The 27,908-nt window shown below is 60.0% G+C and overlaps 11 protein-coding genes across 13 annotated transcripts; 7 read left to right on the plus strand and 4 right to left on the minus strand.

The window, feature by feature from the left end:
* The first annotated feature begins 1,428 nt into the window (after positions 1-1,428).
* SDRG_05127 lies at positions 1,429-9,138 on the plus strand. Of its 2 annotated transcripts, XM_008610823.1 has the most exons (7): positions 1,429-1,606; positions 1,652-1,778; positions 1,827-1,994; positions 2,042-2,337; positions 2,388-2,532; positions 2,578-6,063; positions 6,121-9,138. In XM_008610823.1, the coding sequence occupies exons 1-7, from the start codon at positions 1,466-1,468 to the stop codon at positions 9,036-9,038; spliced, it is 7,281 nt and encodes a 2,426-aa protein (XP_008609045.1). In that variant the 5' UTR covers positions 1,429-1,465; the 3' UTR covers positions 9,039-9,138. The 2 variants fall into 2 exon arrangements, with proteins under 2 accessions (XP_008609045.1, XP_008609044.1); XM_008610822.1 differs by having other exon boundaries at positions 2,578-9,138.
* A 17-nt stretch (positions 9,139-9,155) lies between these two features.
* Positions 9,156-11,033, plus strand: SDRG_05128 (hypothetical protein). The gene is made up of 7 exons (XM_008610824.1): positions 9,156-9,231; positions 9,278-9,332; positions 9,380-9,502; positions 9,550-9,724; positions 9,769-10,459; positions 10,505-10,704; positions 10,751-11,033. The coding sequence occupies exons 1-7, from the start codon at positions 9,163-9,165 to the stop codon at positions 10,974-10,976; spliced, it is 1,539 nt and encodes a 512-aa protein (XP_008609046.1). The 5' UTR covers positions 9,156-9,162; the 3' UTR covers positions 10,977-11,033.
* A 481-nt stretch (positions 11,034-11,514) lies between these two features.
* Positions 11,515-12,277, plus strand: SDRG_05129 (hypothetical protein). The gene has a single exon (XM_008610825.1). The coding sequence runs from the start codon at positions 11,520-11,522 to the stop codon at positions 12,201-12,203; it is 684 nt and encodes a 227-aa protein (XP_008609047.1). The 5' UTR covers positions 11,515-11,519; the 3' UTR covers positions 12,204-12,277.
* A 946-nt stretch (positions 12,278-13,223) lies between these two features.
* Positions 13,224-14,995, plus strand: SDRG_05130 (hypothetical protein; the record flags this gene model as incomplete). Its single annotated transcript, XM_008610826.1, has 5 exons — positions 13,224-13,517; positions 13,570-13,659; positions 13,707-13,992; positions 14,042-14,178; positions 14,231-14,995. 5 exons carry the CDS (start codon positions 13,224-13,226, stop codon positions 14,993-14,995), a joined length of 1,572 nt encoding a protein of 523 aa, XP_008609048.1.
* A 238-nt stretch (positions 14,996-15,233) lies between these two features.
* SDRG_05131 (hypothetical protein) lies at positions 15,234-15,946 on the plus strand (the record flags this gene model as incomplete). The annotated part of the gene is made up of 5 exons (XM_008610827.1): positions 15,234-15,317; positions 15,368-15,439; positions 15,487-15,544; positions 15,591-15,780; positions 15,826-15,946. 5 exons carry the CDS (start codon positions 15,234-15,236, stop codon positions 15,944-15,946), a joined length of 525 nt encoding a protein of 174 aa, XP_008609049.1.
* Positions 15,947-15,972: 26 nt separating this feature from the next.
* SDRG_05132 (hypothetical protein) lies at positions 15,973-16,645 on the minus strand (the record flags this gene model as incomplete). Its single annotated transcript, XM_008610828.1, has 5 exons — positions 15,973-16,141; positions 16,185-16,365; positions 16,412-16,469; positions 16,516-16,590; positions 16,637-16,645. 5 exons carry the CDS (start codon positions 16,643-16,645, stop codon positions 15,973-15,975), a joined length of 492 nt encoding a protein of 163 aa, XP_008609050.1.
* A 569-nt stretch (positions 16,646-17,214) lies between these two features.
* On the plus strand, positions 17,215-18,894 carry SDRG_05133 (the record flags this gene model as incomplete). 2 transcript variants are annotated; one of them, XM_008610829.1, is made up of 8 exons in its annotated part: positions 17,215-17,628; positions 17,675-17,743; positions 17,791-17,856; positions 17,904-17,976; positions 18,020-18,175; positions 18,220-18,335; positions 18,390-18,695; positions 18,741-18,894. In XM_008610829.1, 8 exons carry the CDS (start codon positions 17,215-17,217, stop codon positions 18,810-18,812), a joined length of 1,272 nt encoding a protein of 423 aa, XP_008609051.1. In that variant the 3' UTR covers positions 18,813-18,894. The 2 variants fall into 2 exon arrangements, with proteins under 2 accessions (XP_008609051.1, XP_008609052.1); XM_008610830.1 differs by having other exon boundaries at positions 18,223-18,335.
* Positions 18,815-22,435, minus strand: SDRG_05134 (hypothetical protein). Its single transcript, XM_008610831.1, has one exon. The coding sequence runs from the start codon at positions 22,414-22,416 to the stop codon at positions 18,886-18,888; it is 3,531 nt and encodes a 1,176-aa protein (XP_008609053.1). The 5' UTR covers positions 22,417-22,435; the 3' UTR covers positions 18,815-18,885.
* Positions 22,436-23,265: 830 nt separating this feature from the next.
* SDRG_05135 (DnaJ like subfamily B member 6) lies at positions 23,266-24,207 on the plus strand. The gene is made up of 3 exons (XM_008610832.1): positions 23,266-23,408; positions 23,455-23,510; positions 23,560-24,207. Exons 1-3 carry the CDS (start codon positions 23,312-23,314, stop codon positions 24,025-24,027), a joined length of 621 nt encoding a protein of 206 aa, XP_008609054.1. The 5' UTR covers positions 23,266-23,311; the 3' UTR covers positions 24,028-24,207.
* Positions 24,165-24,960, minus strand: SDRG_05136 (hypothetical protein). The gene has a single exon (XM_008610833.1). The coding sequence runs from the start codon at positions 24,910-24,912 to the stop codon at positions 24,238-24,240; it is 675 nt and encodes a 224-aa protein (XP_008609055.1). The 5' UTR covers positions 24,913-24,960; the 3' UTR covers positions 24,165-24,237.
* A 270-nt stretch (positions 24,961-25,230) lies between these two features.
* On the minus strand, positions 25,231-27,658 carry SDRG_05137 (hypothetical protein; the record flags this gene model as incomplete). Its single annotated transcript, XM_008610834.1, has 4 exons — positions 25,231-25,779; positions 25,821-26,875; positions 26,922-26,956; positions 27,018-27,658. The coding sequence occupies 4 exons, from the start codon at positions 27,656-27,658 to the stop codon at positions 25,231-25,233; spliced, it is 2,280 nt and encodes a 759-aa protein (XP_008609056.1).
* Positions 27,659-27,908: the final 250 nt, after the last annotated feature.

Below are 27,908 nucleotides of genomic sequence, written 5' to 3' on the forward strand. Positions count from 1 at the left end.
GGTTTTCAAAAAAGAGCACTGATGATCTAGTTGAAGTGGGCCGTGACGTCATAATTTGCTGCTGGAAGCTCGCGCTTGACATCGAGGCCGTTGCCGCCAGTCATCCGATGGCCTGTCGACTCAACAGGCGCACGCGCCCAAGCAGCCCTTGACGAAGCACCTGACGTCGTTGTCTCGGATGCAAGCTTGAGGATGGGCAACGTAATCGAACCAACGTACTACTAGTACGTGCATAAAACAGCTCAACGTCGTTGGCGTCGCCAGGAAAAGGTATATTGGTGGTCCCAAACGAAACGTGGCGCGACCTGTCAAGGACACTTCTCTTTGATAGGGCTTGCACAATGATCGGCATGTGGAGAAGCTGCACGTTACGTTGCCGTAGCGTCAACACTCTGAATGGCGCTGTGGCGGCGTGTGACGCCGCTTGGGCTCTTGGGCGTGTGTGGGGCTTCCGTACCGTGTAAACTACAGTATGACCTCTGGCATGCAGTCGCAAGGCCATATCCACGTCAAACGCCTTCACACAGAAATGGTCTTGTGCCTAGCATTGGACATTCTTGGTTGAAGCTCACGAAGATGCTGGGATGACGGGTCAACCGCTGTCGTTATCATAGATCAGTACCAGTCCACTCTATAAGAACAATTGCAGCACCTCTTTCCACAGGGAGCAATGATTACGGCCATTCCGATCTGCTTGCTTGGAGCATGCGTCCTCGGCTGCGCGTTTGGTTTGTGCTTGGCCGTGACGTAAGACTTTCGTGTCTTCGTCATGCGTCTAGAAGAAAGCTTGGCGTAGCGTGCTGCAAGGTTATGTGTCCTACGGCACCAGCGAACACAGCTCTCGCTCATTGCATGGTCAGACACAGTAACAGACGAATTCGCTCCTTGCGTGATCGTGTATGTCTTCAGACGCTTGGCGAGCTTGTCAGCAACGCTTGTTTGGTCCCATCAAATGCACAGGTAGAACCACCTACTATAAGACACAAACGTCTCCTTGGTAGCGTCAAGACCGACGTCATTCTTCATATTCCTCTGCACCACAACGAACTCCTCACGCACCAGCATCGGGAGCGTGCGAGCGCTGCATTCGCGCCACAGGACAAGTCTACCTAGGGCTAGAATAGAGCTTGAGGACGCGGCATTGATTCTACCGACTGCCTCCAAGTGTACATGGTCCTCACACTAGCAACTAGACTATAACTGTACTATGACCTTGGTAGCACCGCCTGCTCGTATGTCGTGGGCTCAGCATCCGAAGCTATATATGCTTGTCATCCGAACGGCATGAGAACATCCGTCGAGGTCGAGAGAGTTGCTGCTACTTCTCGTGATACTCGCCAAGTCTCACCGCTTGCTTTCCTGTATATTGCGATCTTTAACCGGCGATGCAAAATCTCGCGTGTGATTGGATGGTCCATCCGGATACGAGCGACCTTGATGCTGGAGAGTTCGCTGGCCCGCGAGAATGAACCCGCAGGACCGCGCGCTGTGGGGCCTCCGGCCCTGCGTGAGCGCGTCCAAGGCCCGGGACATGCTCGCGCTCGAGGACTTTGCCAAGCTCTTCCGCAACGAGGTGCTCAACATGGTCAGCGCCTTCCTCGCCGACGTACGCGCCTGCCTGCCATGCCACTGACTCATGGCGTCGTCCTAGCGCCACTACTCGTTCGCAGGCTTCAAGGGCGCATGGAAGGCGCATGGCCTCTCGCGCATGTACCAGATCGACTTTGCCACGGTCGCGCGCCCCGAGATTGTCCACATGATGCTGCGCGAGGCCTTGGGTACATGCAGGCAGCGACAGGCGGCAGAGGTATGATGTACATGTCTAGGTCTCCTCATCGAGTCGATTCTTGCCTGCCGCCATGGCACACGCGAGCGCCAAGACCAGTACGTCGTCGACGCCTTGCGCCTCAAGGTGCTCGGCCATACGTTCACGCTCTACACGGTCTACCACTGCCAAAGCACGCCCATCAAGCAAAAGATCCTCCTCGACATTGGTACGCAGGTTGCTTCGTGGCATCGGTGCTCATGGAGCTTCCGTTAGAGTCGGCCATGCACATCTCCTTGGCGCAAACCTGGTGCGACGCCTGGGGCGTGCAGTACCCGGACGCAAGCCACGAAGCTCAGACCATGTTGGTGCGCTTGGACCGCGACCACGCCTTTCTTCGATGCATGCATGGGTACAGCTGGGTGCGCCGCGCGTCGTTCACCGCGCCGCCGCCGGCCGAGCCGGACGAGATCCCCGAGGTCTTGGCGCCCTTTGAGCCGCTGGAATTTGACTTGGCGCTCAAGCATCTCCACGCAAGCTACCAGGAACACATGAAGCCTTTCCGACCCAAGGTACGTTTGCATCTCCTCAACACACAGCGAGAAGACGCTGTGTTTTGTAGCCAGGCGCGCCCTCGGCCCGACTGGCTCGACCGACGATACGCATTCCGACGATGCCGCCCGCGCCCAAGCAAGACGAGCTCGATGCATTCATGGACAAGTTTGAGCAAGCATTTGAGGAGATGCGCGAGGCGGCTGCTGCGGCCAGTGGGTTGCCCATGTGCATGGATGGCTGCTGATGTTAACATGTAGATTTGGTGGAAGGCATGAACCTCGAAGCGCTGGCCTTTGGCGATATGCCCGATGCGGACGGCGTAAACGAGCTCCCCGCGTTTGACGTGCCAGACGACGCGGCATCCGAGGCATCCGAGGCACCCGAGACGAACGCTGACGACGATACGGCTGCCCGCGACGACGAGGTGGATCATGGTTTCGAGTATGAACCAGAGGACAACGGCATCGACTACGACGCTGATGACAACGGTATCGACCACGACAACGACGACAACGACGACGGCAGTCGCAGCGCGCAAGATGTTGCCGTAGCGTCCGTGGGCGCACTCCGACGCGAGGCCCTTCAGCAGCTTGAGGCAGAACTCGAGGCCGAGCTCGAAGCCGAGCCTGAGAGGCAGCCGTTGGCACACGGGACGAACGGTGGTGACGACGACGATGACGACGTTATGGGCATGCTGCTCTCGGACGGGTCCGATTCGGACGTCGACCAACACGCGCCGTCGACGCCCGAAGTGGCTGCTCAAGGGCTTGTCGCCATGAGTGGCGGTGGCACGCGAACCACGGATCCTGCGCCGCCGTCGGAACCGACACCAGTCAACGCGAGCGTCGTGCCCGAGCAAAGCGCCGCGAGTGCGGTACCGGTGGCCACAGACTTGTCGCTCTCGGACGACAGCGATGCCGCGCCGACAACGACTGCCTCAGCGGTGCCTCTTGCCGGTGATGACCGGAGGGCTCCGACCCGACTGGACTTGGACGCGGAGTTGTCCTTGTCGGACGATAGCGACGAGGCATCGGCGCCGCAAGTCGCCGCTGCCGCTGCGAGTACTCGTCCCCAAACGCCGTCAGCGGACCAAATGCCCAATGGAAGCATCGACTTGGACGCCGAGCTGTCCTTGTCCGACGACAGTGACGCCGCGCCAGTACCGCAAGTCGCCCCTGCCGCTGCGAGTACTGGCCCAGCGGACCAAAGGCCCAGCAGAAGCATTAACTTGGATGCCGAGCTGTCCTTGTCGGACGACAGCGACGTCGCACCGGCGTCGAAAGCTGTTGCTGTGACCCCTACTGGCAGTGACAAGCCGCCTCCGACCCGACTGGACTTGGACGCCGCATTGTCCTTATCAGAAGATAGTGACGAGGCACCGGCGCCGTTGCCCCTCACAACTGTCGTCACCAAAAATGTCGTGTCAAGACCGATGGCCGTGATCGATGGACCTATGTCGGGGGTTGCAGTCGCCTCGAGCACAGCGGCATCCGCCTTCAACTTGGACGCCGAGCTGTCGTTGTCGGACGACAGCGACGACGCAGACGCGCTTGCAACTCATTCCAAATCAGCAAGCGCCTTACCTCCACCTCTCGGTCGCGAGAACGTTGCGCTCGAGCCCAAAGCGACCAACCAATATCGCGTACCGTCGGTGGAGACCGTCAACTTGAGCGCAGAGCTGTCGCTTTCAGATGAGAGCGACGCCGCGCCGACGCCCGAGGCAACGACGACAAGAGGGATGGTCGTCAACGCCGCCATGCCTCCAGCGGAACGCGCGAATGCTCCGTCCGCAACGTTTGCCGTGTCCGCCACCGCCGCAGCCAACGTAGACCTCACCGCGACGCTGTCATCCGGTAGTGACGGTGCTGCAAGAACGAGCACGGGAACCAGCTCGCCACGACAACGCGCGGCTGGCGTGATCGACAGTCATGCGACCTTGTCACCCTCCGAGAGCGGCGAAGCTCTCGTGTCGCAGCCCAATGCACCCGTCGCGGTCAACCTCGACGCCGCGTTATCTCTCTCTGACGACAGCGACGCGGCGCAAGCATCAGCAGAGCCTGTCGAAGAAGTCGTCGCGTCGCAAGAAGCTGTCTCCGCAAACGACGAGCCCGCAATCTCGGTAGCCAGCCCCAACACCGTCGTTGAGGCAGCAGCGCCTAGCTCAGTGGTCCCTGGCAGTGAAACTATGGATGCGACCGCGTCCGTCTCAATAAGCAACGCGGATCGATCGCAACCGAGCGTCTCGAGCACCCCACGACAAGGCCTCGCGACGTCTGGTTCACCGGCGCGAGCGGACAACAACGAGAGAGCGTCGACGCCGACGCGCCGACCAAAGTCGACACCGGTACCGGCGCGGTCGTACATTGCTGTCGACGCAGTCGACTCATTGCCGGCGTCTTCATCATCATCATCGTCGCCATCGTCGTCGTCGTCGTCGAGCTCCTCGGACTCGGACGACATGCTGGTAGCGGATCTCGAGCTCGGCGTCGTAGAGGCCAACGACATGGCACCCATCATTGAGTTGCATGCAGCGGCGGCTTTGGATTCGGTCGAAGCGCAAGCAGATGCTACTGGCCACGGTACGCCGGCCCCGCACGACGACGAAATCGCGTGCGGAAGCTCCGAGGGGAGTGCCGACATCTCGCTCTCGGACGACGACTCAGAGTTTTCCGACGATGGCTACGAGAGCGACCGCCGCCCGATCGAGCACGAGTACGCACCGGACGTTGCGCTGGTGGACGCCCCGATGAACTACTACTCGTCCAGCACCGCCACCGAGTACTCGGACATTGAGGTGGCTGAAGTACCCGCCTTTGCACCACACGCCTCGTTCGAGCTACCGTCGCGGCTCGTCGTTGAGGACGTGCGGCCGGTCGTTGAGAACGTGCAGCCGGTCGTTGAGGACGTACAGTCGGTCGTTGAACAAGTGCCACCGGTCGTTGAACAAGTGCCGCCGGTGGAGCGCGCGGATGTAGCCCCGCCGATGTTTGTTCCGTACAGCGGCGTCGATCACACGGGCGCTCGCATCCCCGGGACACTGCCATCATCGTCGTCGGAAGCAGACGAAGAGGATGAAGAGGATGAGAATGATGAATACGACTTTGGCGGCGGTTTGTCGGGTGATGACGGACCCAACGGTGCGGATCCGGTGCCCGACGTCGGCGTCGAAGAAGTGGCGGCCGTGTCAACGGTACCCGCAGACACCGCCGATGTCGCCGCGGCAAGCCACTCGCCGCTTCGCCCGCTTGACGTTGCAGCGGTGACGACCGCAACGCCGTCGACGCAGGTGCCCGAAGCAAGTCCGCTGCCAGAGCTCGAGTTTGTGATCCAAGTGCCGGCGCTCCCACGGTTGGCCCATCTTGCATCGCCAGTGATTGGCTACGGCGATGCGAGCGGTCATCCGCGCGACGGCTCGGACAGCAGTAGCAGTGACGACGACAGCAGCAGCGACGACAGCAGCTCGAGCTCTTCATCGGCAGTGTCCGTGGCGTCTCGGCGGTCACACACAAGCAGTACTGTCCACGCAAGAACACTGTCGGAGCCCCAAGCACCGTCCCGGCCACCGACAACCATGGCAGCATCTCGGGGTGTCGCACCGATGCATTCCAAGACTGCTCCATCGTCGGCCGTCAACTTGAACGCAGACCTGTCGCTGTCTGACGACTCGGACGACGATTTCGCTGCCGAGCTTGAGCAAGAGACACTACCCGTGGCATCGCCAGAGCGACAGCAAGGGGCCGCCGGTAAGAAGGCAGTTGCGCCGTCGACGAAGCGTGTTATTGAACCTCCGCGCCGATTAGCAAGCGTGGCCAAGGCAGCGACAAGCGCATCACGTCTCAACTTGGACGCCGCTCTCTCCTTATCCGACGACTCAGATGCGGACTTTGCCGCCGAGCTGGAGGCCGAGACCGCCGCAAAGTCGCCAGTGACGACCCCGCGGCGTGTGCCAGCAACCGCAGCAGCCTCGTCATCTACATTCAACTTGGACGCGGAGCTCTCGCTCTCCGACGACTCAGACTTTGCCGCGTCTCTTGAGCGTGGCAACGTCAAGAAGACACCAGTGGCGACCGCACCGTCAGCTTTGAATTTGGAGGCCGAACTCTCGCTGTCTGACGACTCGGGCGATGCGCACAAAGCGCCACCGGCAGGCGCCAACGTGGCGTCCGGCGCTGTTGAGAGCAGCGACTCGGATGCGTCGTTTCTCGCCGAGCTGCATCGAGACAGTCCGCCGCCGCCGCCAGCCAAGCGAGGTCGTGGCCGCCCGCGAAAGCAGCCTGTAGCTTCGATGGGTACTCCCGTGCGCAAGCGGCCGAGCCCAAGTACCGAGAAGCCCAAGCGCGGAAGAAAGCCGGGGAAAGCAAAGTCGCCTCCACGCTCTGCGCCAAGCAAAGTAGCCCTCGATGAGGAACTGGCTCGGGAGCTCATGGCAACAACACCACGTATCCAAACGGCCGCGTTGGCAGATACGCTGTCGGAGCTCGAGGACGAACTCGAGAGGGAGCTCATGGCGCTGCCACCGCCATTGGTTGCGCCACCGAAGGAGCGCCTGCGTGCACCACCCGTGGTCGACCGCCGCAGCACACCCGTCGCCCGCGTAGCGTCGACGGCAATGGAGGACCGATTTGCACCTGTCAAGACTACGCCGTGGAAGGTCTCGGGCGCGGCCCGGCCACCGCGACTCGGTACTGCGGCCCCTCCACCGTCGACGTCGCCCGGACCCGTGCAACCTCCTGTCGCATTGGCGCCTCCACCGTCGACAGCGCCAGTAGGACCGGCTATCGCGTCGACGCCAACGCTGTCGACCCCTCGCCCGGAGGCAACGTCGATCGCGTCGACGGGCGTTCCTCGAGCTCCGGTGCAAGTGCAACTGGCTGCCACGGTACCGCGTCCTGTGCCGGTGGATATGTCGCAGCAGCACGTCAGTCAACCACCGAGTCCTACCGCCGCCCGATTGCCGCCTAGCCAACGACAGTTGCCGGCTGTGCCTACACCGTCCGTGTCTCTACCTTCACAGTCCGTGCCTCGACCGGGACCGCCTCGACTCGGACCATCGCAACCTCTGCCAGGCCCACCTCGACTAGGACCTTCGAAAGCGCTTCCGGGACCTCCTCGACTGGGTGGCGTGGGTCCGCCACAAGCCGCTGCTTCGCGACCGGTGCCCGCCCCTCGAGCACCCGCGCCAGTGGTATCTCGACCGACAAATCCATCCGTCGATCGCGGCTCGATTACAAAGGCTGTCGTGCAACCGACGTCGCAGCGCGCACCGTCGGAACCGGCGACTGCGCCGGTCGTGCGACAGCCACCAGCGTCGTCAACTGTCCGACCAACGTCAGTGCCACGACGCCCGGCGGCATCGGCGCCACCTGTGACGACTGTCCCGTCGTTTGTGCAAGCCATCAAGAAGATGGGTGCAACGGCTCGACCGGTGGCCGCCACGGCTACCGAGGATACGTCCGATTCGGATGGTCTTGATGCACTTGAAGCCGAGCTTGGCGTCACAAAAGCTGCGCCCGTGAAACGAAAAGCACCGACGCCGGCACCGACGCGCGTCGTCAAGCCACGACCAACGCCAGCATTGACGCGGACAGCTCCTGCTGCAACACCTCGGACTGTTGTCGCTGCAACGTTGCCACAGCGCGTCGACGGCAGTGACGACGATTCCGACGGTTTGGGTGCTCTCGAAGCGGAGCTTGGATTGAAGCGGTCGACGCCGGTGCTGCCTCCGCCCAAGGCCCGAGCAGCACCAAAGGCCCGAGCCGCACCAAAGGCTCAAGCAGCGCCAAAGATCCGAGCAGCGCCAAAAGAACCCAAGCCTCGAAAGGCGCCGGTACGCAAGGCCCCCGAGCAGCGCAAGCCACGTGTGCCGGTTCAGGCCGTCGTCTCAGAGGACTCGGATGGACTTGACGCGCTAGAAGCGGAGCTTGGCCTTTCGTCCGCCGCTGCAAAACCAGCTCGCAGCGTCAAGAGTGCACCGCGACAAGCGCCAGCGCCTCGAACGCCGGTCGTGGTGCAGCCGATGACGGTCGCATCCGACTCGGATGGTCTTGGCGACCTTGAAGCCGAGCTCGGGATTGCTCCAACGGTAGTAGTCGTGCAGAAGAAGCGCGGTCGACCTCCAAAGGCCAAGTCGTTGGGCGCCAGTAGCAGTGCCGACGTCAGTGCGCCAAAGAAGCGAGGACGTCCGCCAAAGCCAAACCCTCTTACGACACCGATGACGGTCGGAACGACACCGCCTGCCGTCCCGCAGCCCAAGAAGCGCCTGCCCAATGCCAACACAGCACCGGCGCCTGCAGCGCGAGCTGATGTCTCGGACTCGGACGACGATGGTCTGGATGCGCTGGAAGCTGAGCTCGGTCTCCCGTTTGCGCCCCAAGGTCGACCAGCGACGACGGCAACTCCGACTGCCCGAGCCCCAACGAAGCGCCCACTCAAGACCACGTTGTCGTCACTGCCTTTGCACGAAAATGACAAAGGGCTTGCGGCTCTCCAAGGCGAGCTTGGGACGCCATCTCGGAAGCGAAAGCTACCGACACCAGCACCTGCGCGACGGGTGAAACCAAAGGCAGCTACGAGCCGGGTCGCCAAGACGCCAGCGTTAGCCAAGACGTCAGTTCCGGCACTTAGGACACCAGCGCCAGGACCCAATGCGCCAGCTCCAACAGCAGTCGACTCGGACGACAGTGGTCTCGATGCCCTCGACGCCGAGCTCAATTTGTAGTTTTAGCACATGATGACACAACACAATTTTGCGATCTTCCGAGGCGCGCACCGATTGGCTGAAATACTGTCTAATACGTGTCGCTGATTGGCTACCTTGAACATCGCTTTTGCAACAGGCGACGATGGCGCTGGTCCGGCGGCCGAGCATGCTGACGATGCGGTCGGGCGCTGCGACCAACATCCTCATCGAAGTGCGCTTGTCGCTTCATGCCTCCTAGCGTCTCATGCGTGCGCTAGGTCAAGCAGAAAACCCGGCGGTCCCTCGATGCGCTCGAGCGCCAGTATGGCGAGTGTACGCCGACCTTGCTGTCGTGGTCCATGGCTCACGTCGCGCTCTAGTCGACATTAACATTGCGGACCAGCTTGGCCAGCTCTCGCTCTACTGCATCATGGGCGGCGAGTACGACGAGGCGCTGCCGCTGCTCCACCGCAAGCTCGTCATCCATGAGAAATTTGGGCCTGGTACGCGCTTCTCGAATTCAAGGGCATGGCCTCCTGACGCAGCGTAGACGAGAGCATTGGCGACACGTACCAGCAGCTCGGGACTACGTACCGCCTGTACGCCAACTATCTCTTGGCGGCGCAGCATTTCGAGAAGGCGCGGAGCCATCGCGAGCGGCTCTACGGGACGAACAGCGCCAAGGTCGCCGAGACGCTGAGCAGCCTCGCGGTCCTGCACCATTGGTACGACTGGAATCAAAACGGCGGTGATTGTACTATGGAAATAGCCAGGGCAACACGGCCGTGGCAGAGGACTACCACACGCAGAGCCTGGTTGCATTTTACGAAAGCACCGAAGAAGAGGACGTGCAGAGCGAAGAGATTCCGTGGGAAGTGTTCAAGCGGCTCCGGCAGCAGCAGACGCACCCGCCGTCGACAGCGCAAAACAGCATGACGCTGCTGAAAGGCACTATCCGCAAGACGATCCAGGCAGCGGTGCTTCAGGAAACGACGGCGCCACCCGTGTCGTCGACGTCCATAGCAAGTGCGGACGATTTCGAGCCGCCAAAGCTGCGCATGCGGTCGCTCTCCGACGGTGCGCTGCCACTGCACACCCCACCCACGTCGTCCAACGGCGCGACGGACCGCCCCAAGGTCGCCCAGCTCCTCAAGAAGCAGCTCTCGACGTCGTTCGACAGCACGATAGTACCCGATTCGCCCATGGAAACAAGCCAAGGCCACTTCCCCGAGACAACGCACGAGCCGATCACGAGCTTTCCGGTGCTCGTCGAGCGCGTCGACAGCGTCAAGCGCAAGCACGCATCAGGGCTCGGGTTCCCCGGCATTGAAAGGGAGATGAACCGCCTCGCGTGTGACATTGGGCTCATCGCTGCCGGCGACCTTCGCCAAGTGGGCCTGCTCATGCTCGGGCTGCTCCAAGACACGGTCAAGCTCAGCAGTCAGCTCGATCAGAAAAAGGTACCCCATGTGCTGTTGAATGGGTCGTCTGCAAACAGCATGTAGCTCCCCGTGCTGGAAGGGTATTTGGAGAAGAAGAGCTCGTCGATCTTTCGGGGCTGGGAGCGTCGGTGGTTCAAAGTCGATACGCGGACGCTCGTCATGACGTACTTTCACTCGAAAGAAGACCAAATGCGCGGGTTTGCACCCCGTGGCAGCTTTGCGCTTTCGCGAATCACGCACCTCGTGACCCACACCCACCTCCGGTGCTTTGACTCTGTGCAAGAGCTCTACTGAATGCTATGGGTTTAGGGGTAATCGGTATGCGTTCGATATCGTTGTCGACCTGGGCACGCGCGCCAACCCGCATGCGACGCGGACGTTTGAACTCCGTTGCGAGTCGGAAGCCGACCTCAAGTACTGGGTCGACACGATTGAAAAGTACCAGGCGTTCAGCCGCCGCACCTCGAGCAATGCGACCGCGCTGCCACCGCTCCCGCCGTCCCCACCGACGTCGCCACCCACGTCGCAGAATTGATCGTTGTACAAGAGCAAAGATCGCTACTCAAATGCATGTCGTACAGCTCTTGTGTTGGTTGGCGTCAAGGTCGTCGGGAGTACTATCGCAAACTCCAGTCGCCACGAAAAAGGGCGGCGCATCCATCACCACCGATATCTCCTCGCACCGAAGAAGAAGCTGATCGAGCAGCCAGTCTTTACAGAGTGAGTTAGAGGCAGTTGCTGCATGAAGCGGGGGCGGCGGGACTAGTATATGTCTATCAAGTACATATCCTGCTCTGTGTCGAAGGCGAGGAGAGAGCAATTGCGTTCATTCTACTAGTACAAGCGACCACCAGAATGACTAGAATCAGCAGAACATCTGGATCTGGATCTCGTGTTCCAGAGGACGAGATGGAGCCAGTCGGTGCGGTGCCGTACTCATGGGGACAGTATGTCGTACACCTACCCCTCACAAACAGATGGACGAACGCCATATCCAGAGCTGAATGATCCAGATCACAAGGATCTTCTTTACATGCAAGGAGACGACGATGCTTGGACTCATTTTCCAATTTCCTCGATGGTGGCCATCTACCTTCCCAGCATCCTTGCACTCGCGGCTGTCGCACTCGCTGCTCAAGAGGCACCGGCCGACGCCATGACCTTCAAGAGACCCGACGACTGCGACGACAACCGTGGTGGCGGCGGTGGCTGGAACTCGGGCGGCGGCTGGAACTCGGGCGGCGGCAAGTGGAACGGCGGTGGCGGCGGCGGCGGCTGGAACAATGGTGGCGGCGGCGGCTGGAACAATGGTGGCGGCGGTGGCTGGAACAACGGTGGTGGTGGCTGGGGTAAGCGCACTCCGTGCCCGCAGCCCGGCCCTAACCCCGGCCCCAACCCCGGTCCTCAGCCCGGTCCCAACCCAGGTCCTCAACCCGGTCCCAACCCAGGTCCTCAGCCCGGCCCCAACCCCGGTCCCCAGCCCGGTCCCAATCCCGGTCCCAACCCAGGCCCGCAGCCCGGCCCGAACCCCAGCCCTTACAACCCGCCCGCCCCTGGTCCTCAGCCCGGTCCCGGCCCGCAGCCTGGTCCTGGCCCGCAGCCTGGTCCTGGTCCTCAACCCGGCCCTGGACCTCAGCCTGGTCCGGGCCCGCAGCCTGGTCCCGGTCCTCAGCCTGGCCCGCAACCCGGTCCTGGCCCGCAACCGTACAGTCCCGGTGTGACGCAGGGTGCATCGTGGCAGCGCAACCTTCGCCAGAACTAGTCATTTGTCGGCAGATCCTTTGTGCTCTTTATGTTTCTCATCACTCGTTGTAATTCATCAACCTTTTTCTACAATCTCTTGCACATTGACACAACAGCTCGACCTCATTTTCTGCTGCGAAGACAATGCTTCCACAAACAAAAATCGCTGGATCGGGGTGCACCCACTAATTTATCAAGAAGAGAGCCAACGCAATAGCCAGAATACACACCATTCGCCTTCTAGAATTGCATGTTGGAAACCAGTCTGCAGAGTTGCAGCACCAGCTCGAGTTGCAGTTCAAGTCCCCGTCGTGACGCCCGAAGCAGTCGCCGCCACCCGCGCCGCGCTCTTGGCCGAGCTGCATCTTCACCACTTGCTGCTGAATACCCAAGCGATGTGCCTCTTCCAAATGATGCACGCCCTGCGCCACGACGCCTGGCTTCGTGACCACTTCGTCCCGGCTTGCGCCATCCATACGCCTCGCGTTCGACACGGCTAAGCCTCGCCGCTGCTGCCGTCTAGCACAACACGCTCGGAATCGAAAGTCCACCGCCAAAACAGTTCAGTGTAAATTATACCTCAACAGACTCACTTCAACAACAACCGCTTGTCAATTGAGAGCCCACCGAGAACCCAGAAGAGGCCATCGCCATCGCATCACCAAACCCTCAACAGCTGTGCGAAAAGTATCTTGGCCGTTGCATGGGTCGTGCGTGAGCTCTGGGTGCACAGCCTGTCCTTCTGCGAGAACCTTGAGCTCCGTGCGATCTACTTGACGTGCTTGATGTCGCAGTGTGCCAGGTTGCATGGCTGCACTGCACCTAGCATCATGTTGATGACGACTTCGGAAGCCGTCGACGTATCGTCGCCGAGAGAAGGTGCAGTCAGTTACAGTTTTGGTGGGGTCCTACTGAATTTATATTCCGTAAATTCAATGTATACTTGTATTTTCAATCCAAAGGTACGATTGTATTTTATGAGGGCGACCCGGTGGAGGGCATCGTTCTTTGAACATCGCATCAAAATATCTTTGGCCCGATGCGACGCCTATGGACCGTAGTCGCGCTCGCCCTCGCCGTCGGCGCCTCGACCAGCCGCGTGCTCAGTGACGCAGATGACATCGTCGACACGGTCCCGAAGGACGTCTCGTGTACAAAGGTCAAGAAGTGCGACGACAACAACGAATGCGTCCTCGTCTGCGACCGCGGGTCGGTCGAGATCGACCCGTGGGCCGCGCACGCGCTCAAGCTCCAGCGTCGGCTCGCCTACACGCACTCGCTCTGCCACGCGCAGCTCCCAGGCTCGCACAACTCGGCCATCAACATGGTTGACGTACGCTTCTTCGAGCGGCCTCGCTTTGTGCTCATTCCGCCGTGTTGTCTAGGGCTACGGCGTCGAAGACCACGTCTTTGAGGGCATCCTCAAGTACTTTCCGTGGTTCACGAGCAACCTCGTCGTGCACACCAACGATCAGGTACCCATTGCGTCAATGTCTCGCGACGTCTCATCCTGCGCGACTAGCTCTTTAGCATGACGGACCAGTTGCGCATGGGTGCGCGCTTCATGGAGCTCGACGTGCACTGGGTCGACGACGATCTGCGTATTGCGCACTGTGGCGGCTTTGACTCGTCCGTCCTCGATGACTTTGTCTCGGGTATCAACGCGATCGCCAAGCTCCTCGGCATGGAGATCCAGTGGGACTCGGAGACCGTTGGGTGCAAGCCGTCGCTGAGTAGTATCCCCGCGCACCAGCAGCGTCCGGCCCTGCACGCGCTCCAGGAAATCGCAGACTGGGTCCATGCGCCAGGTAGACAATATGACACTCTGTCCATCGACACGACCCTGTAACACACTAGGAAATGCCGGAGAATTTGTCCTCATCTACTTTGACGATCAAATCAACCTTCTCAAGTGGCACAAGGTCGAGCTGCTCCTCGACTACATCAAGCAAGCGTTCGCCGTCGACGAGATTCTCAAGCCCTCTGACGTGCAGGTACTGCATCTTCTATGCTCGTCCTCCATCCTATCCGTGTTCCTGCGGATAGCACGGTGCGAGCTGGCCCACGTATGAAGCGCTGCTTGCCTCCGGGAAGCGCGTCGCCTTTCTCTCGGTCTCGGACTACGCGCCGATCGGCGACGAACTGCTCTTCCACAAGTACGCGCTCTGTGGGTGGCAAGAACCCGACTTGCCATTCACGCCGTACCCTGCGTGCAGCTTCAAGAACTGGAAGACGGGCACGATTGTCAACGACCACATTCTGTTTCGCCCCGAGACGAGCGAGATCCAGTACGGCTTTATCAACGCCGACGGCCACGTCGGTCCGAACGAGTTCCTCATCGACAACGCGCTCTTGCCGCGCCTCATGGAGTGCAACGTCAAGATCCCGTCGCCCGACAATTTGACGCCCAACCGCATGGCCGCCATGATCTGGTCGTTTGCAGAACACGAGCCTTCCGACGTTAGCGCGTGCGTGGCCATGCCCCGGCGCTCAACCGCTCGCTGGTACTCGCATGATTGCACCGCCAGCCGTGGCTTCCGCCCTGCGTGCTACACCAATGCGACGGCCGAGAGCTCGTTTGCGCACTGGACGCTCGGTGACGTCTCGGACGGCCACCACGTCACGTGCCCGAGCGGGTACACGTACGGCGCGCCCACGAACGGGTATGAGAACCGCGTCCTCTTTGACCTGCTGTGGAATGACAGCCCGGCGACAACCGCGGGCATTTGGATCAACGCCAAGCCATACATGGACCACGTCGACGGCATGGCGCCCGTGTATGCGTACGACCAAGCCCGCCTCGCGACGTGAGGTTCGAACCGGATATGTTGACGTCGCCATTGTTTTCTTTTAGTGAATACAACTCTACTTAAGTGTACGAGCATGTGAATCAGGCGCGGCATGACAGGGGTCACCACTGGCGTAAAAGGGCGGCAACGTGGACACCTTGTCCTTCACAGGATCAATGTATCAAGTTGATGTGAAAAATAAGAAAGCAAAGAATAGAAAAATAGGAGATAAAAGGAGCTGAAACGACCGACACGAAAGGATGGCCTTTGCGGCGGCGCTTCACTCGGCGTACGAAGCGCGTGCGTCGCACTTGGACTCGGACGAAGTCGCGGGCATTCGCTCGGTACGTGGTTGTGGCGTAGTGACGAGATGACGAGAAGCCTCACCTGCTAGCTCTTTACCTACTATGACACCAACATGGACGGCAACGTCTCGTCGGTGCAAGCCCTGCGCATGTTCCAGCTCGTAAACACTGCCTGGTGAAAATGGCGTTGAAGAAATGCTCGCATTAGCTCGGGCTCACGGTCAACGAAGAGCATGTGAACGAGCTCGAGCTGCTCTCATTCGCAGGTACGACGCACGAGTGAGCCAAATGCGACGACAAATGACTCGGTAGAGTTTCTTGCGATTGTCGACTGCCAGTACAAGGCAGCGCGCAGCCTCGACGAGGGCAGCCACGAGTGGCACCTCGTGGACCATTTCCGGCGCGATTACGTCACGCCGCACCAGCTCACCTACTTTTTGATGAGCTGCGAGGCGACCGTGTCGGCGCCACACCTCGAGCGCTTCCAGGATCTGTACGCCAAGTACTTCTATCTACTGGCACGATACTTGGCTCTCAGAACGACTAGTGCGGACGAGTCGAGTGCGCGCTTTCGCTGCTTGGAGAAGGACGGGTGTCTCAAACTCCTCAGAGACTTTCATGCGCCCGAGACCGACCACGACGACGCATTGCTTGCACGTGAAAAATGATCAATGTTTCAAGTGTTCATCCATGTCTACGGCGCTTTGTGGCGGCGGCGCGCCGTGGACTTGGATTTCTTCTTCGACGTCCGCGGGTTCGCGCTGGGTTTGGCTGGGCTTTGGGCCGGCGACGCCGACGGCGACAGTTGCTGGAGGAAGCGCGTGAACCCTTCCTTGTCAAAGACGAGCGGGTCCGCCTCGGTGCTAGGTTGCATTTCGTAAGTGACAAATGTATGACAAGTTGTACATGGTCGAGTTGGACTGCTGCGCGAGAAAGTCGAGGATCGTCTCTTGCGGTACGTCCAGATTGCACGTTCGCAAAAACTCGTGGAGCTGGTTGTACGAGATCGTCGCTTCTTCCCGGGGCTCGGTTTCCGAGACTTCGATCGACGTTGTTGTTGTCTGCGCTTCAAGCGTACGCATAAACTCTAAGCACTCTAACTCGACGACTCGGATGCACTCAGTAATTTGTACCGTCGAGAGGGACATCTTCGAGTCGCTGGATCTGCACCTCAGTGAGGTCCAAGCCGAGCTACAAGGGAAATTTTGGGTATCGACGAGAAATAGCTATGGCGTACGAGCTTGAACACTTCGCGCGCTTGGTCGGGCGAGAGGTTGACGTCGTCGGCTTCGTTTTCAAAAAGGTGCATAAACTACCCCAATGTCATCAACATTTTAGTCGAAAAGGCCACGGGTTACCGAGTCCATGATACGGGAGGTGGGCAGGATGTGCTTGGCGCAAGGGCAAAGGAAGTGTGGCTTGCTGTAGCTGGCCGCAACCGGGGATCTTCGATGTTTTACCTTGTCCCGTCGCGGGAGATGTTCGTTTTTCGAGCGCTTCAACGTAAGGTTTATCGTGACAGCGTATTGGCCCGCGTTCTTAAGCTTCGACGAAGCTTTGACACGGACTGGGACCATTCAGGGCCGTCGGATACGTCCTGTGACGATCTTGGCATTATCATTCTCTCATTTTAGCCAATCCATATCTTGAAGGCTCTGGATTGGTGGAAATGCGTTGACATGCAATCTCCACTGACCAATCGCAAGGCTCGACCACTTTGCACCACCGGCTCGCAATTGCACGATGCGATGCGTTATCGGCACCGAGGTACGCTACCTATGCCGTAGGCGGAGACTACCTCCATAGGTCATTATCGCATATCGCTGCTATGAAATAACGACGCCCTGTTGACGTGGTCGCAAACGAAATTTGAATATGATTTTGACCAATCACCGTGCAGCGCGATGGGATTGGCCAAAATGCAAAGGATTTCCGCATGAGCAGCAGCGTGAGCAAGAAGGAAGCGAAGCGGCTTGAGAAGAAGCGGCAGCGCTCCGAGAAGAAGGCTGCGCTCGTCGCCGACGGAAGCTGGACGAGCAACCGGAAGCGGCGAGGCCAGCGCGAGTTCCATAGCGAGATGCGGGATGACATAGAGGTCATGGTGGCCGAAACGACCGCGCATACGATGCCCGACGGCTACCGCCACGTCGCGCCGTACGAGCACACGTTCCAGGTGCATGTCAAGGCGCGCTGGTTCGGCAAGAGCCTCTTGGACCTCTTCTTGCTCGAGTTTGGCGGCTTTGACGTGTCGTACTACACGCAGGCCATTACGACCGGCAAGATCACAATCAACGGCGCCATCGCCGCGACAACGACGCTGGTCCGGGATGGCGACTACCTCGAGCACCATGTACGAGCTCTATTGCTGACGTGCGCAGGATGCAGAGCTAGCGTAGATGCACCGGCACGAGCCGCGCGTCCGGTGCTTTCGCGCCAGCATGATCGAGTACGAAGACGACGACATGGTACAGCGCCATCAAGACCATGATGATTCTAGCTCGGAGTTGCCTAGGTCGTTGTCAACAAGCCAAGCACGATTCCGGTGCACCCGTGCGGCGCGTACCGGCACAACTCGATGGTACGCATGTTGTCCTAGCGTAGCGTGGACGCATACTCGATCCTTAGACGTTCATCCTGGCGATCGATCATCAACGCCACCCGCTGTACCCCGTGCACCGCCTCGACCGGCTCACGTCCGGTACGACACGCCAACTTGCATGTCGATAGCACTGTTAACATAGGCTTGCTCGTTCTCGCCAAGTCGCCCGAGAAGGCCCAGACCATGTCCGAGCAGCTCGTGGATCGAAGCATGCAAAAGCACTACGTGGCCAAAGTTGCCGGTCGGTTCCCGAATCCCGACCGTGACGCGACGTCGTCGTCCTTGTTCCCGTCGTTTGGTATACCGTGCACCGCGGCTACGGTTGCCTTCAACTGTCTAAAGTAGATGGCGTCGTCACGGTTGCAGAGGACCGATGGACGCCCTACTGGAAGGTCGATGCGCCGCTCAAGCGCATCTCCGAGAGCGAGAACCGGCACGGATATGCGCCAGATGGCAAGGTAATAGCGATGGTTAAGACTTCAGCTCACGTGCGACGCGGTCACTTGATGTAGGCGAGCCAAACCCTCATCCGAGTCCTGACCGCCTCCGATGAGTACAGTGTTCTCGAGTGCCTCCCGCTCACCGGTCGCCAGCACCAAATCCGCGTGCATTTGCAATTGCTCGGGTTTCCCATCGCCAACGACCCGACGTACGGCCCACCGTCGTTTCTGGCGTCGATTCCTCTCAAGCGACCTCTGCCCACGACGCCAGTGACGCACGACGTGCTGTGCCCCACGTGTCGGGACGGCGAGGCCGCCTCGTTTAACTGGGAGCAGCTCGAATGCCAAGGCTTGTGGCTTCACGCCTACCGCTACAAGGTACCGTCTTGTCGATTGCCACAAAAGTATCAACGTATCAAGTAGGGCGCCGCGTTTGATGTGCGCGTGGCGCTGCCTGCGTGGGCCCCCGCCAATGTCGTTCTGAATCAAGGATAACGCGACGACGACAAGGTGTCCAACATGACGAGGAATTCGTGGACTAGACTAACAACAGCAATGTACTACGACTCTAAAAGGCGTCGCGGAGCACGGGCTTCTTGGCGATGCGGCGCGGCGACGGCGGCGGCGTGTGGCTTTCGTCCATGGACGAGAGGCTCTCGATGCGGTCGAGGCGCGGCCCGACCGCGTCCTTGGCCATAAAGGACGACGACCCGGTGTTGGAGCTTGAGAAGCTGTGGTACTGGCTGTCGTCGAATGCATATTCGCAAAAGAGGCGCGAGGCGTGGATCGCCTTCTTCTCGGTATTGGCCCAGAGCACTTTGAGGAGGCTGTTGGGGTCTGTCGAGGCTTTGAGCGCGAGGACGTTCTTCTTGTTGGGCATCGCGATCGTCTCGACGAGGAGGCAGTCGCGCACGTCGCTGAGCTCGACGTTGCTATAGCACATGAGCTCGTCGTACGCCACTTGGTGCAGGTTGATGTCGATCGCAAAGCTCGTCTGCGGCTCCATGTAGCCTTGGTTCGGTCGGACCTTGTAGCGCTGCGGCTGCGCCGTCTTGATCTTGAAGGCGACGCAGTGCGACGATGTGTTTTGCAGCGTCACCTTGCCCGTGGGCTTCTTGCCCACGTCCAGATGGTACAAGAGCGTTTGGGGCGAGAGGCTCACGAGGCCGGTCGGCGTCGGCGTCGACACGGCATAGTTCTTCTCGAACGCGCGCAAGAACGACTTCATCTTCTTGGGCGGCTGCTCGACGTGGCGCGCGTCAAACTCGGACTGCCGGATCCACGCTTCGTCCGGCATCTCGAGGTGTGCGGGTTCGTCTGGCGTCTCCTTGAACGCAAACGTCTTGAGAATCGCTTTCGGGAAGAAGCTGCGCCCGCTGCCTTGGCGCACCGGCTCAAGCTCGCCAGTCGACGACTCGAGGACCGACGCGAGCTCGTGCTCGTCATCGGCGTCGGCGGTGGCCGTTGCATCGGCGGGTTCGGGGAAGGTCAGAATCGAGAACCCCGAGTTGGCATCGTCGATCGTGTGGGCCTTGGACGACGGGCTCGACGGACCGTCCACGTCGGCGTCGGGTTCGTCGACAGCAATCACTTCGGGGTTGGTGACCGGTGTCGTCGGCACCGGCGCCTCGACGACCGACGCCCTGTCCTTGTCATGGTCGTCGGCGTCGTCGTCGTCGTCGTCGTCGGTCGTTTCTTGGATGACAACGACAGGGCGCGTTGGGAGTGTGTCAATGTCACCAAAGAGCGACACGGACGCCCGGGGCGACGACGGCGCCGGCGACAGCGGACCCATAAAAGACGCAAACGCGCTGTCCACCGTCATGGACGACTCGCTCGTCAGGTCCTCACGCACATGCAGCGACGACCGCGGCGTGTTCATGTTGATGGCGACAGCGACCACCGGCGACGCCATGATGTTGACGTCATGACGCGGTGACAATGACGACGACGTTGGCATCGGTGCCCACATGACCGGTGCCGGCGGGTGCACGACGGGCGCGGCCACAACAGGCGGTGGCGGCACCAGCGACAGCGACGGCTTGGGCTTGGCCGGCGCCGATACCGGCATGTACTTGGAGGCAAGAATGTCAATGTCGTCCAGGCTAAAGCGGACGCTGCTCCGGCGCGGACTCGCACTCGCCTCGGCAATGGTCTCTGGCATCGGGAGGTACTCGACGTGTGCGACGGTATCCCGATTCGCAACTGTGCTGCTGCGCGCGTCGTACTCGGTGGGTCGCGCAATGCTCACAGGCAGCGGCTCTAGGTCATCATGCTTTTCTTCTTCCAAGACGTCGTCCATCGACGCCAAGAGATCAATTTTGGTCGTCGTCGCTGGCTTGGGTGTGGCGCCGACGCTGGCCGACGGCTGCCGGCGCAACGGACTCGCCGGTCGCGGTCGTGTCGTGTCGACGCTCGTCGCAAACGGTCGCTCGAGCGGCGGCGCGTTAGAGAGGTGGCTCGACGTCGCGTCTTCGTCGTCGCCTTCCTTGACGCCTTCGAGCGCGGTCGCCGGCCCCAATTCACTCGGTGGCGTGTCGTTGGACGATGACGGCGGCATGTCATCAAAGAGCGTTTCTCGAAAGTCGTCGATCGTGTTGCGCGGCAGCAAATGCTGGTTGAGCGACCGCTGGTACTGCAGATGCTCGAGCGGTGTCATGATCGGGCGCATCGGAGGCGCTCGTGTGAACGCCGTTTGAAACGATGCGCACTCGCTCACCTCGGACGCGCGGCCTTCGTCCGGCGTCGTGACGTCATCGTCCGTGTCATGACGGCGCAACGCCGGCGCGTCCGACGACCGGTCGATCGGCACGGGCGCCGTGACCTCGAGCGCAAACGACGTGACGTATTTATGGACAAGGATCTTCTTGTTGGCGTCCGACGCGTGGTGCCACAGGTCCTTGAGGTACTCGATCGTCTGGTCATAGGACGGTAATGACGTCATGGCTGCGATTTCGCTGAGCTCCAGCTCCATGCACTGGACGCGGACCTTGTACTGCGGCAGCGGCGACGTGTCGTGCGACCGCAGTCGTTGCAGTAGCTCCCGGTGCAGCGACGGCGCGAGTTCGAGACGCACATTGGTCTTGTCCGGTCCGTCGAGCCAGCCGACTTTGAACGGCACGGCCTTGCACTTGAACTTGCTCTCGATGCGCACCGTGTACGCCACGACCTTGGAACACCGGTTTTCGATCGAGACGTCGCAGGACCCGACGTTGACCTCGTGGGGCGGCAGTGTGAACAGCAAGATGTCGGCCGCCGGCGTAATGGCCACAAGGAGGCCGGACCGGTCGGCCTTGACGCGCGACGGCACGACTTGGGATGGCAGCGGGCGCGCACTCGGTGTCTTTGGTGACACATTCTTTTTCGGAACCACCGAGGCGGAGAGCGGCAAGGGCGCCGAGTCGTCGATCGAAGCGAGAAAATGGGCGTGGGACATGGTCGTCTCGGACGGCGGCGGGTCCACGGAGAAGGCCGACGTCTGTGAGAGCACGCTCGCGCCCGACTGGAGGAGCACGTGCGGTGTGTGGCTCGTAAACTCGATCGTGGGCTCAAAGCGCATGACAAAGTTTTTGGACATAATGTCGCGTGGGCCAAGCGCTTTCCATGCGGTCGCCCATGCGTGGTCTTTGGCCGCGCTCTTGTCTTTGCCGCGGAACGCCAGCGACTCACGGCACGCGCCGTCGCCCGACTCGGTCGACGGCGTCCCGCTTTGGATGAGGAGCCGGTCGGTCACATACGCCTCTTGGCTGTTTTGGCGAAGTGCAATCTCGTCGTAGAGCGCTTGCCGTAGCTCAATTTTGATCTGGATCGTCTCGCTGGGGCCGAGCGTGCCCTTGCTGGGCTTGATAAAGTACCGCTCCGGGTTGAGCGTCTTGACGCTAAAGATCGTTGGGCGGCGCGTGTGCAGGTTGCGCATCGTGACGTGGCGAAAGTGCTTGACGCCATGCGTATCGAGGGTGAAGACGACGAGGTCGGACGGCTCAAAGGCCACGCTCGCGTTGCAAGGCGCCTCGATGTCCAAGGCGACGACCTTGGTTCGGAGGCTCATCCTGCCACCGGAGCGGAAAAGAAATGGCCATCGCGATGTGATACGGTGCATTACACCGCTTGGTGCCGAGTTTTGGCCAATGGCCTTGCGCCAAATTGTTTTTTCGCTCAAACGACGACCGCCCATTGGCCACACGCGCTCCGCGTACCATGCCACCTGCCCCAGTCATCCGGATACGAGACGAGGCATTCCCTTGGACTATCGTCTACAATCGAAATAAGCTGGAGCGCGTCGCAAACCGGGAATTGCCCTGGCGAAGAGCCGCGCGGCACCACCTTGCGTTTTGTATGCGTGTTATTTTCACAGGTGAAAAACGTGCGCCACATGACGTGGCAAATACCCGTGGCGCGCGCGACATGCCACGTGACGCTTATGACATGGGCTTCAAGCGTTTGGCCGACTCTGGCCGGCAGGACCGTCCCGACCGAGCTAGCACCAGCGATACAAGCACGGCTAGGCATCGCCTGCGTCGTCACACTTGGCGACACTGCATTGGTGTAGCATTGGTCATGACAACGTACGAACGGCCAGCTTGGAGCCTGTTGAGCCGAGCGAGAGGCGGAGGATGGTGTGGCCACCGACGACTGACGCGTCACACACGACGAGTGGCCAGAGATGCCGTGTCGATGGTGCAACGAAGGTCGTGCGCTTCCATCTCAGATCCGGTCGCGTCTTTCTCGGTCTTGGCACGTTGCACGGCGCAAGAAACACACACACACCACGTATTGTTCACACATTTTTCACGCTGTATTTCCCACCAATGGCGACGTGGCGCGGCCGTGGGTCATAGAATTCAAATGTAATTTGCACCGTGTTATATAATATTTCTAGCTCCGTAAATGTATGCAATAGAATACAAAGTAAAAAAGAGCGATGAAAACAATAAAATGAACCGGCGGGGCCCGGTGTTGACAGTATTTGCAACTGAGCGGCGACCAGCAGCAGCATGGCCGACTACTACGACGTCCTCGGCGTGGCCAAGACCGCGTCCGCGGACGAGATCAAGAAGGCCTACCGCAAGCTCGCCATCAAGTACCACCCAGGTACAGTGCGCGCCCTCGCTGCCGTGACGCTCATGCAGGCTGCTAGACAAGAACCCGGACAACCAAGACGAGGCCGAAAAAAAGTTCAAGGAGATTGGCGAGGTACGTCAACGATAGCTGCTTGGACAGCGTCTCATGCGCATGTGGCTAGGCCTACTCGGTGCTCTCGGACGAAGAGAAGCGCACGACATACGACCGCTTTGGCAAGGCCGGCGTCAACGGCCAGTCCAATGGCGGTGGCATGCACCCGAACTTCAACGCGCAGAACGCCGAAGAGATCTTCCAAGCATTCTTTGGCGGCCAGGACCCGTTCAACATGTTCTTCCAGCAAGGCGGCATGGGCGGCCAGCGCGTCCATGTGTCCAACTTTGGCGCGCCGGGCTTTGCGTTCCACTTTGGCGGTCCCGGCGGCATGCGTGGTCGCCACCCAATGCACCACGCCCGCCAGCGCCGCGAGCATGACGACGCGCCGCCACAACAAGCCGTCGCGTCCGGCATGGGCGGCGGGAACCTCCTCCTCGTCTTCTTGCTGCTCTGGATGATGGGCGTGCCATTGAGCTACCTCTGGGTGCTCTTTATGATCTACAGCTACTTGGGGTCGCAGCTCGGCTGGTCGTAGACCCAAATGTAGTATTTACTGTAGGATAGTGTAGTAGGTCCATGCCATAGTAGAATCGTCTCCGCACTCTCAGCTTCTCGTCACCTCGTCTCGCGCTTCTCATTTCTACTATTTCTCCAGTCCACAGCCAAATGATATTCGTCAAGTGCAAAAGGTCATGTAAATTAGCTTATAATTGGTTCATAGTCAAAGGCTGACTCCTCGGTCGAGTTAGGCGGCGTAGAGCAGGCGAAGGCGCTTCATGAGCTTGATCGGTGACGAGACCGACAAGAGGTTGATGACGGCTGCCGGCATGTAGCCGCCGAGGTCCATGTGCACGATCAGCGTCACCGAGCACGACGTCGGCGTCAACGGACGAACAATGTACCCCGACACGTGCGTGTGCGCGCGTACAAAATGCTTGTCGACCGGCACGCTGTCGTGCTCGACGCTCTTGGTGCCAATGACAATGGACCCGTCGTCGAGGTGCTGCTGACTGGTGACGACGAGAAAATCGCGCGCCGTCGTCGGAAACACCGGCTTGGCCTGCACATACCGGATCGAGGTCGAGTCTTTGAGCGCCTCGATGACGCGGCAGTTGTCGGTCATTTCGTCAAAGATGTGCATTTGCGAGGCGTCGCTGAGCTTGGCCGCGAGGTCGTCGGCGGCGCAGTCGACGGTCGTCGTGGCCTTGATGGCGTTCCAAGCCGACCCGTCGACGACGCCGCGGTCGATGGAGACACCGTCGGTGTCCTTGACGTGGCTCCACGACGTGCTCTTGTCGGCGCCCGAGTCCTTGGCGACGATGTCCGTAATGCTCTTCGCACCGAGCGCGAGATAGTCTTCGGGTGAGTTGTTGCTCGTGTAGCTGCTGGAGCTGCTGGCGCTGCTGTTGCTGAGGCGCATGGTGAGGTTGGTACTGAATTGATTAATGATGGAAGCCCTAACGTGGAGTTTTCACGGTACGGGACACCATGTTAGGACGAGATTGGCAGAGAATTTCGAGAGGTTGGGGAGGTTACACCTCATGGTCACGCCGCTGTCTCAACGGCCGTCAAGCACTAGGTGAGCTGCTAGGATCATCAAGACCACCTACTGCGTGCGGACCGAGATGGCACAGCCATGATACTGTGTGTATACTACCTGGATCGATGCTAATGATTGCTCAATTTGGAAAATATTAGATAGACTAGCTAAAACAAAAAAGGCCTACAACGCAAGTGCTCATTTCAACGACGAGATACTCGTCACACCGTCCGGCTTGAGGGCCCAACCGTGCCACTGGGTGAGCCCTCGGAGCCCCGTGATGGCTTTGCGTCCAGTCCACTGGACCGTCGGCGGCGTCACGTAGGCGTAGATGTGCTCATGATTGGCGAGCGCCTTGTTCTCCTTGATGGCCTTGTAGATCTTGTGCATGGACGCGGCGGGATGATCGGACGCGACGGTAATCTGAAGGTAGAAGATACGCTTCTCGTGAACAGCGATCGCGTCAATGCCCGGGAACTGGGCGAATTCGGGAAGCCAGTACGTGGAATCAGCCAGCTTCTCCTCGAGGTACTTGAGGCAGTCCTTCTCGGATGCGCCGCGCGTCACGACCTTCCATGCCGGGGTCACTTGCACGGTCAAGAGCTCACCAACCTCCCGCGGCGAGGGCGGCTTGGAAGCATTCGGGACGCCGTAGCATTCGAGTTCGAGCTGCAGCACATGTTTGGTCGCTAGCTTGTGGATAAGCGCCTCGAAAAACCACCCGTAGAGAGCCCCGTTGTTGTAGTGCTCGGCCCACAAGAGCGTGGTCGCAAGTCCGCCGTCGCGACCAAATGCCGCTGGAACGCACTCGCGTCGATCTTGTACTTGCAGTGGTCCGTGCCCACGTAGTGTGCGTAGTTGTCAACGTCCGCAATGTACGTACGCCGAATCGAGTCGACGCGGCTGTTCGTGTTGCCTTCGGAATCGCTCTTGAGCGCGCTCAGTGTCTGCTCTGTGAGTCGCCACGTGGCAGGTTGCGTAGAAAGGTTGCTCGCCCGGGTAAACTCGCGAATGCTGCCGCCGGAAACGGAGTAGCGCTTCTCAAATGTATTTTGGATGCCCGCGTGCGACCCGAGCGCGGCCCGGAGAGAGGCTTCCGACCACGCGGGAGCAACGAGTGCCACGCGAGCGTCTGCAGACTTCAAGAAGAATTGCCCCGAGGTTGACACGAGGTCAAACATAGCCATCGGGTTGTCGGCGTCCGCTTGGTGGTAGCCGTCACCAACGACCAAGCCCTTGCGACCCATGTTTTTGTTCTCGGTCTTGAATTTGCTGATGAGTTCGTCGAGCTCGTGGCGCGACACGGAAGGGTACGTCGTCACTTGGCCGCCGCGAAACCAGAGCACGACACCCTGCTTGCCCTGCTCCACGAGCGAGCGCGAGAAGAGAACGTCACGCTCAAGGTACAGCGCGAGGTAAGGGCAAAAAAGAGCGAGTATCACCGATTTCCCGACGCCGGGAGACCCCATGAGCACGGTGGGCACCGCAAGTGGAGGCGTCGCTTCATCCTCTTCATCGACGAGCAATGACCCCGACGTGGCAGACGACGTGCTTTCCACGCAAAGATCGAACTTGTTCGCCGCGCGGCACAACGCATCGAGGGCCGGTCGGCCGTCATTACCGATGTCCTTGGCAGCCGTGTGATTGATGCGCATGAGGTCGAAGATCATCTTCATCTCCTTGCGAAGGTAGACCGTTCTCGGGCAGCCTCCGTAGTCTTTGTAGAGGTCGTGGAGCTCGGGTAAATCTAGCTTCTTGCCGACTTTGATGAACTTGAGGTCCGGCACGTCGCCAGTCGTGATGACATGGCTTTTCTGAGATTTGGATCTCTTGGTCGGCGGCTCTATGTGATTCTTTGAAACGAAGCCATGTGAGGTATGAGCCAATACCCTGTGCTTCATTGCGCTTCGTGAGCTCAAACGCACTCACGTCGCCGTCATCTTGGTATCGTGCGTGGACAAAAATCGAGGATTTCGCGCACAGACATTTCGCCCACGGTCTCGTTGGCAAAGAAGCACAAACGGCAAGTCGCGTCCGGTGGCTGCGTCCACGACGAGCAGTCGAGCGGCAGCTCCGAGACGTCGAGGTTTGCGTGGCGGTCGTTGTTGAGAAAGCGGGCCACGAGCTCCTTCAAGGTGGCCTTGAATGCATCGAGATCGGGCGCCATCGGGAGGCCATTGAACGGACGTAGCGCATATGCGGCCAGCGTCACTGCGTGCAAGCTCTCGTCCGAGACGGACACGCGAAGTTGTTTGAGGTCCGTTACCACGATGAGTCGACCGCCCAGCGTTTCCGACCAGTTGCACTCGACAACGATCCCGTAGCGCCACGTGTGGCGCGGCGCAGGAGCCACGCAGACGTACGCGTGGAAGTATGTCCCTACGCCCGACTCGGCCTCGCCCTTGTCGACGCAACTCTGTCGGTACGTCATTGCCCGGAGATGCGTTAGCCGTATCGTGGTGAGGTCGTTGGGCCAGCAGCGCGCCGACTCGATGGTGCGGCCTGTCCGCAGTGGCTCCATCGTCCACTGTTCTCCATTGCGTGTGGTCTTGAGCTTGACGTAGACGCGGTGTTGCGTGCCAAAAGTATAGGGCGACACCAGCGCGTAGAAGGTCTCGCGGGCCATGGCGGAAGAAGCTGTGGAAGATCGCAATGATGCAAATGCTCGGGATGGTTTCACTTTTGTAGCCCGGGGCAAGGGATACGGATAAAGAGCTTTCGTACGGATAACGATGGTGTGGCCCGGTGTACTGGCTCTGGGAGTACCGGTACAGTAGACATGTTTGGCCCCTCCCCACCTTATGGTCCGTCTTCCATCTTCTACAGTTCGGTGCACGATTGCCCAAGAGGGCGTCGTTACTCACTTAGCCTCGAAG

Source organism: Saprolegnia diclina (genome assembly GCF_000281045.1).
Source record: "Saprolegnia diclina VS20 unplaced genomic scaffold supercont1.13, whole genome shotgun sequence".
Taxonomy (NCBI): Eukaryota; Oomycota; class Saprolegniomycetes; order Saprolegniales; family Saprolegniaceae; genus Saprolegnia; species Saprolegnia diclina.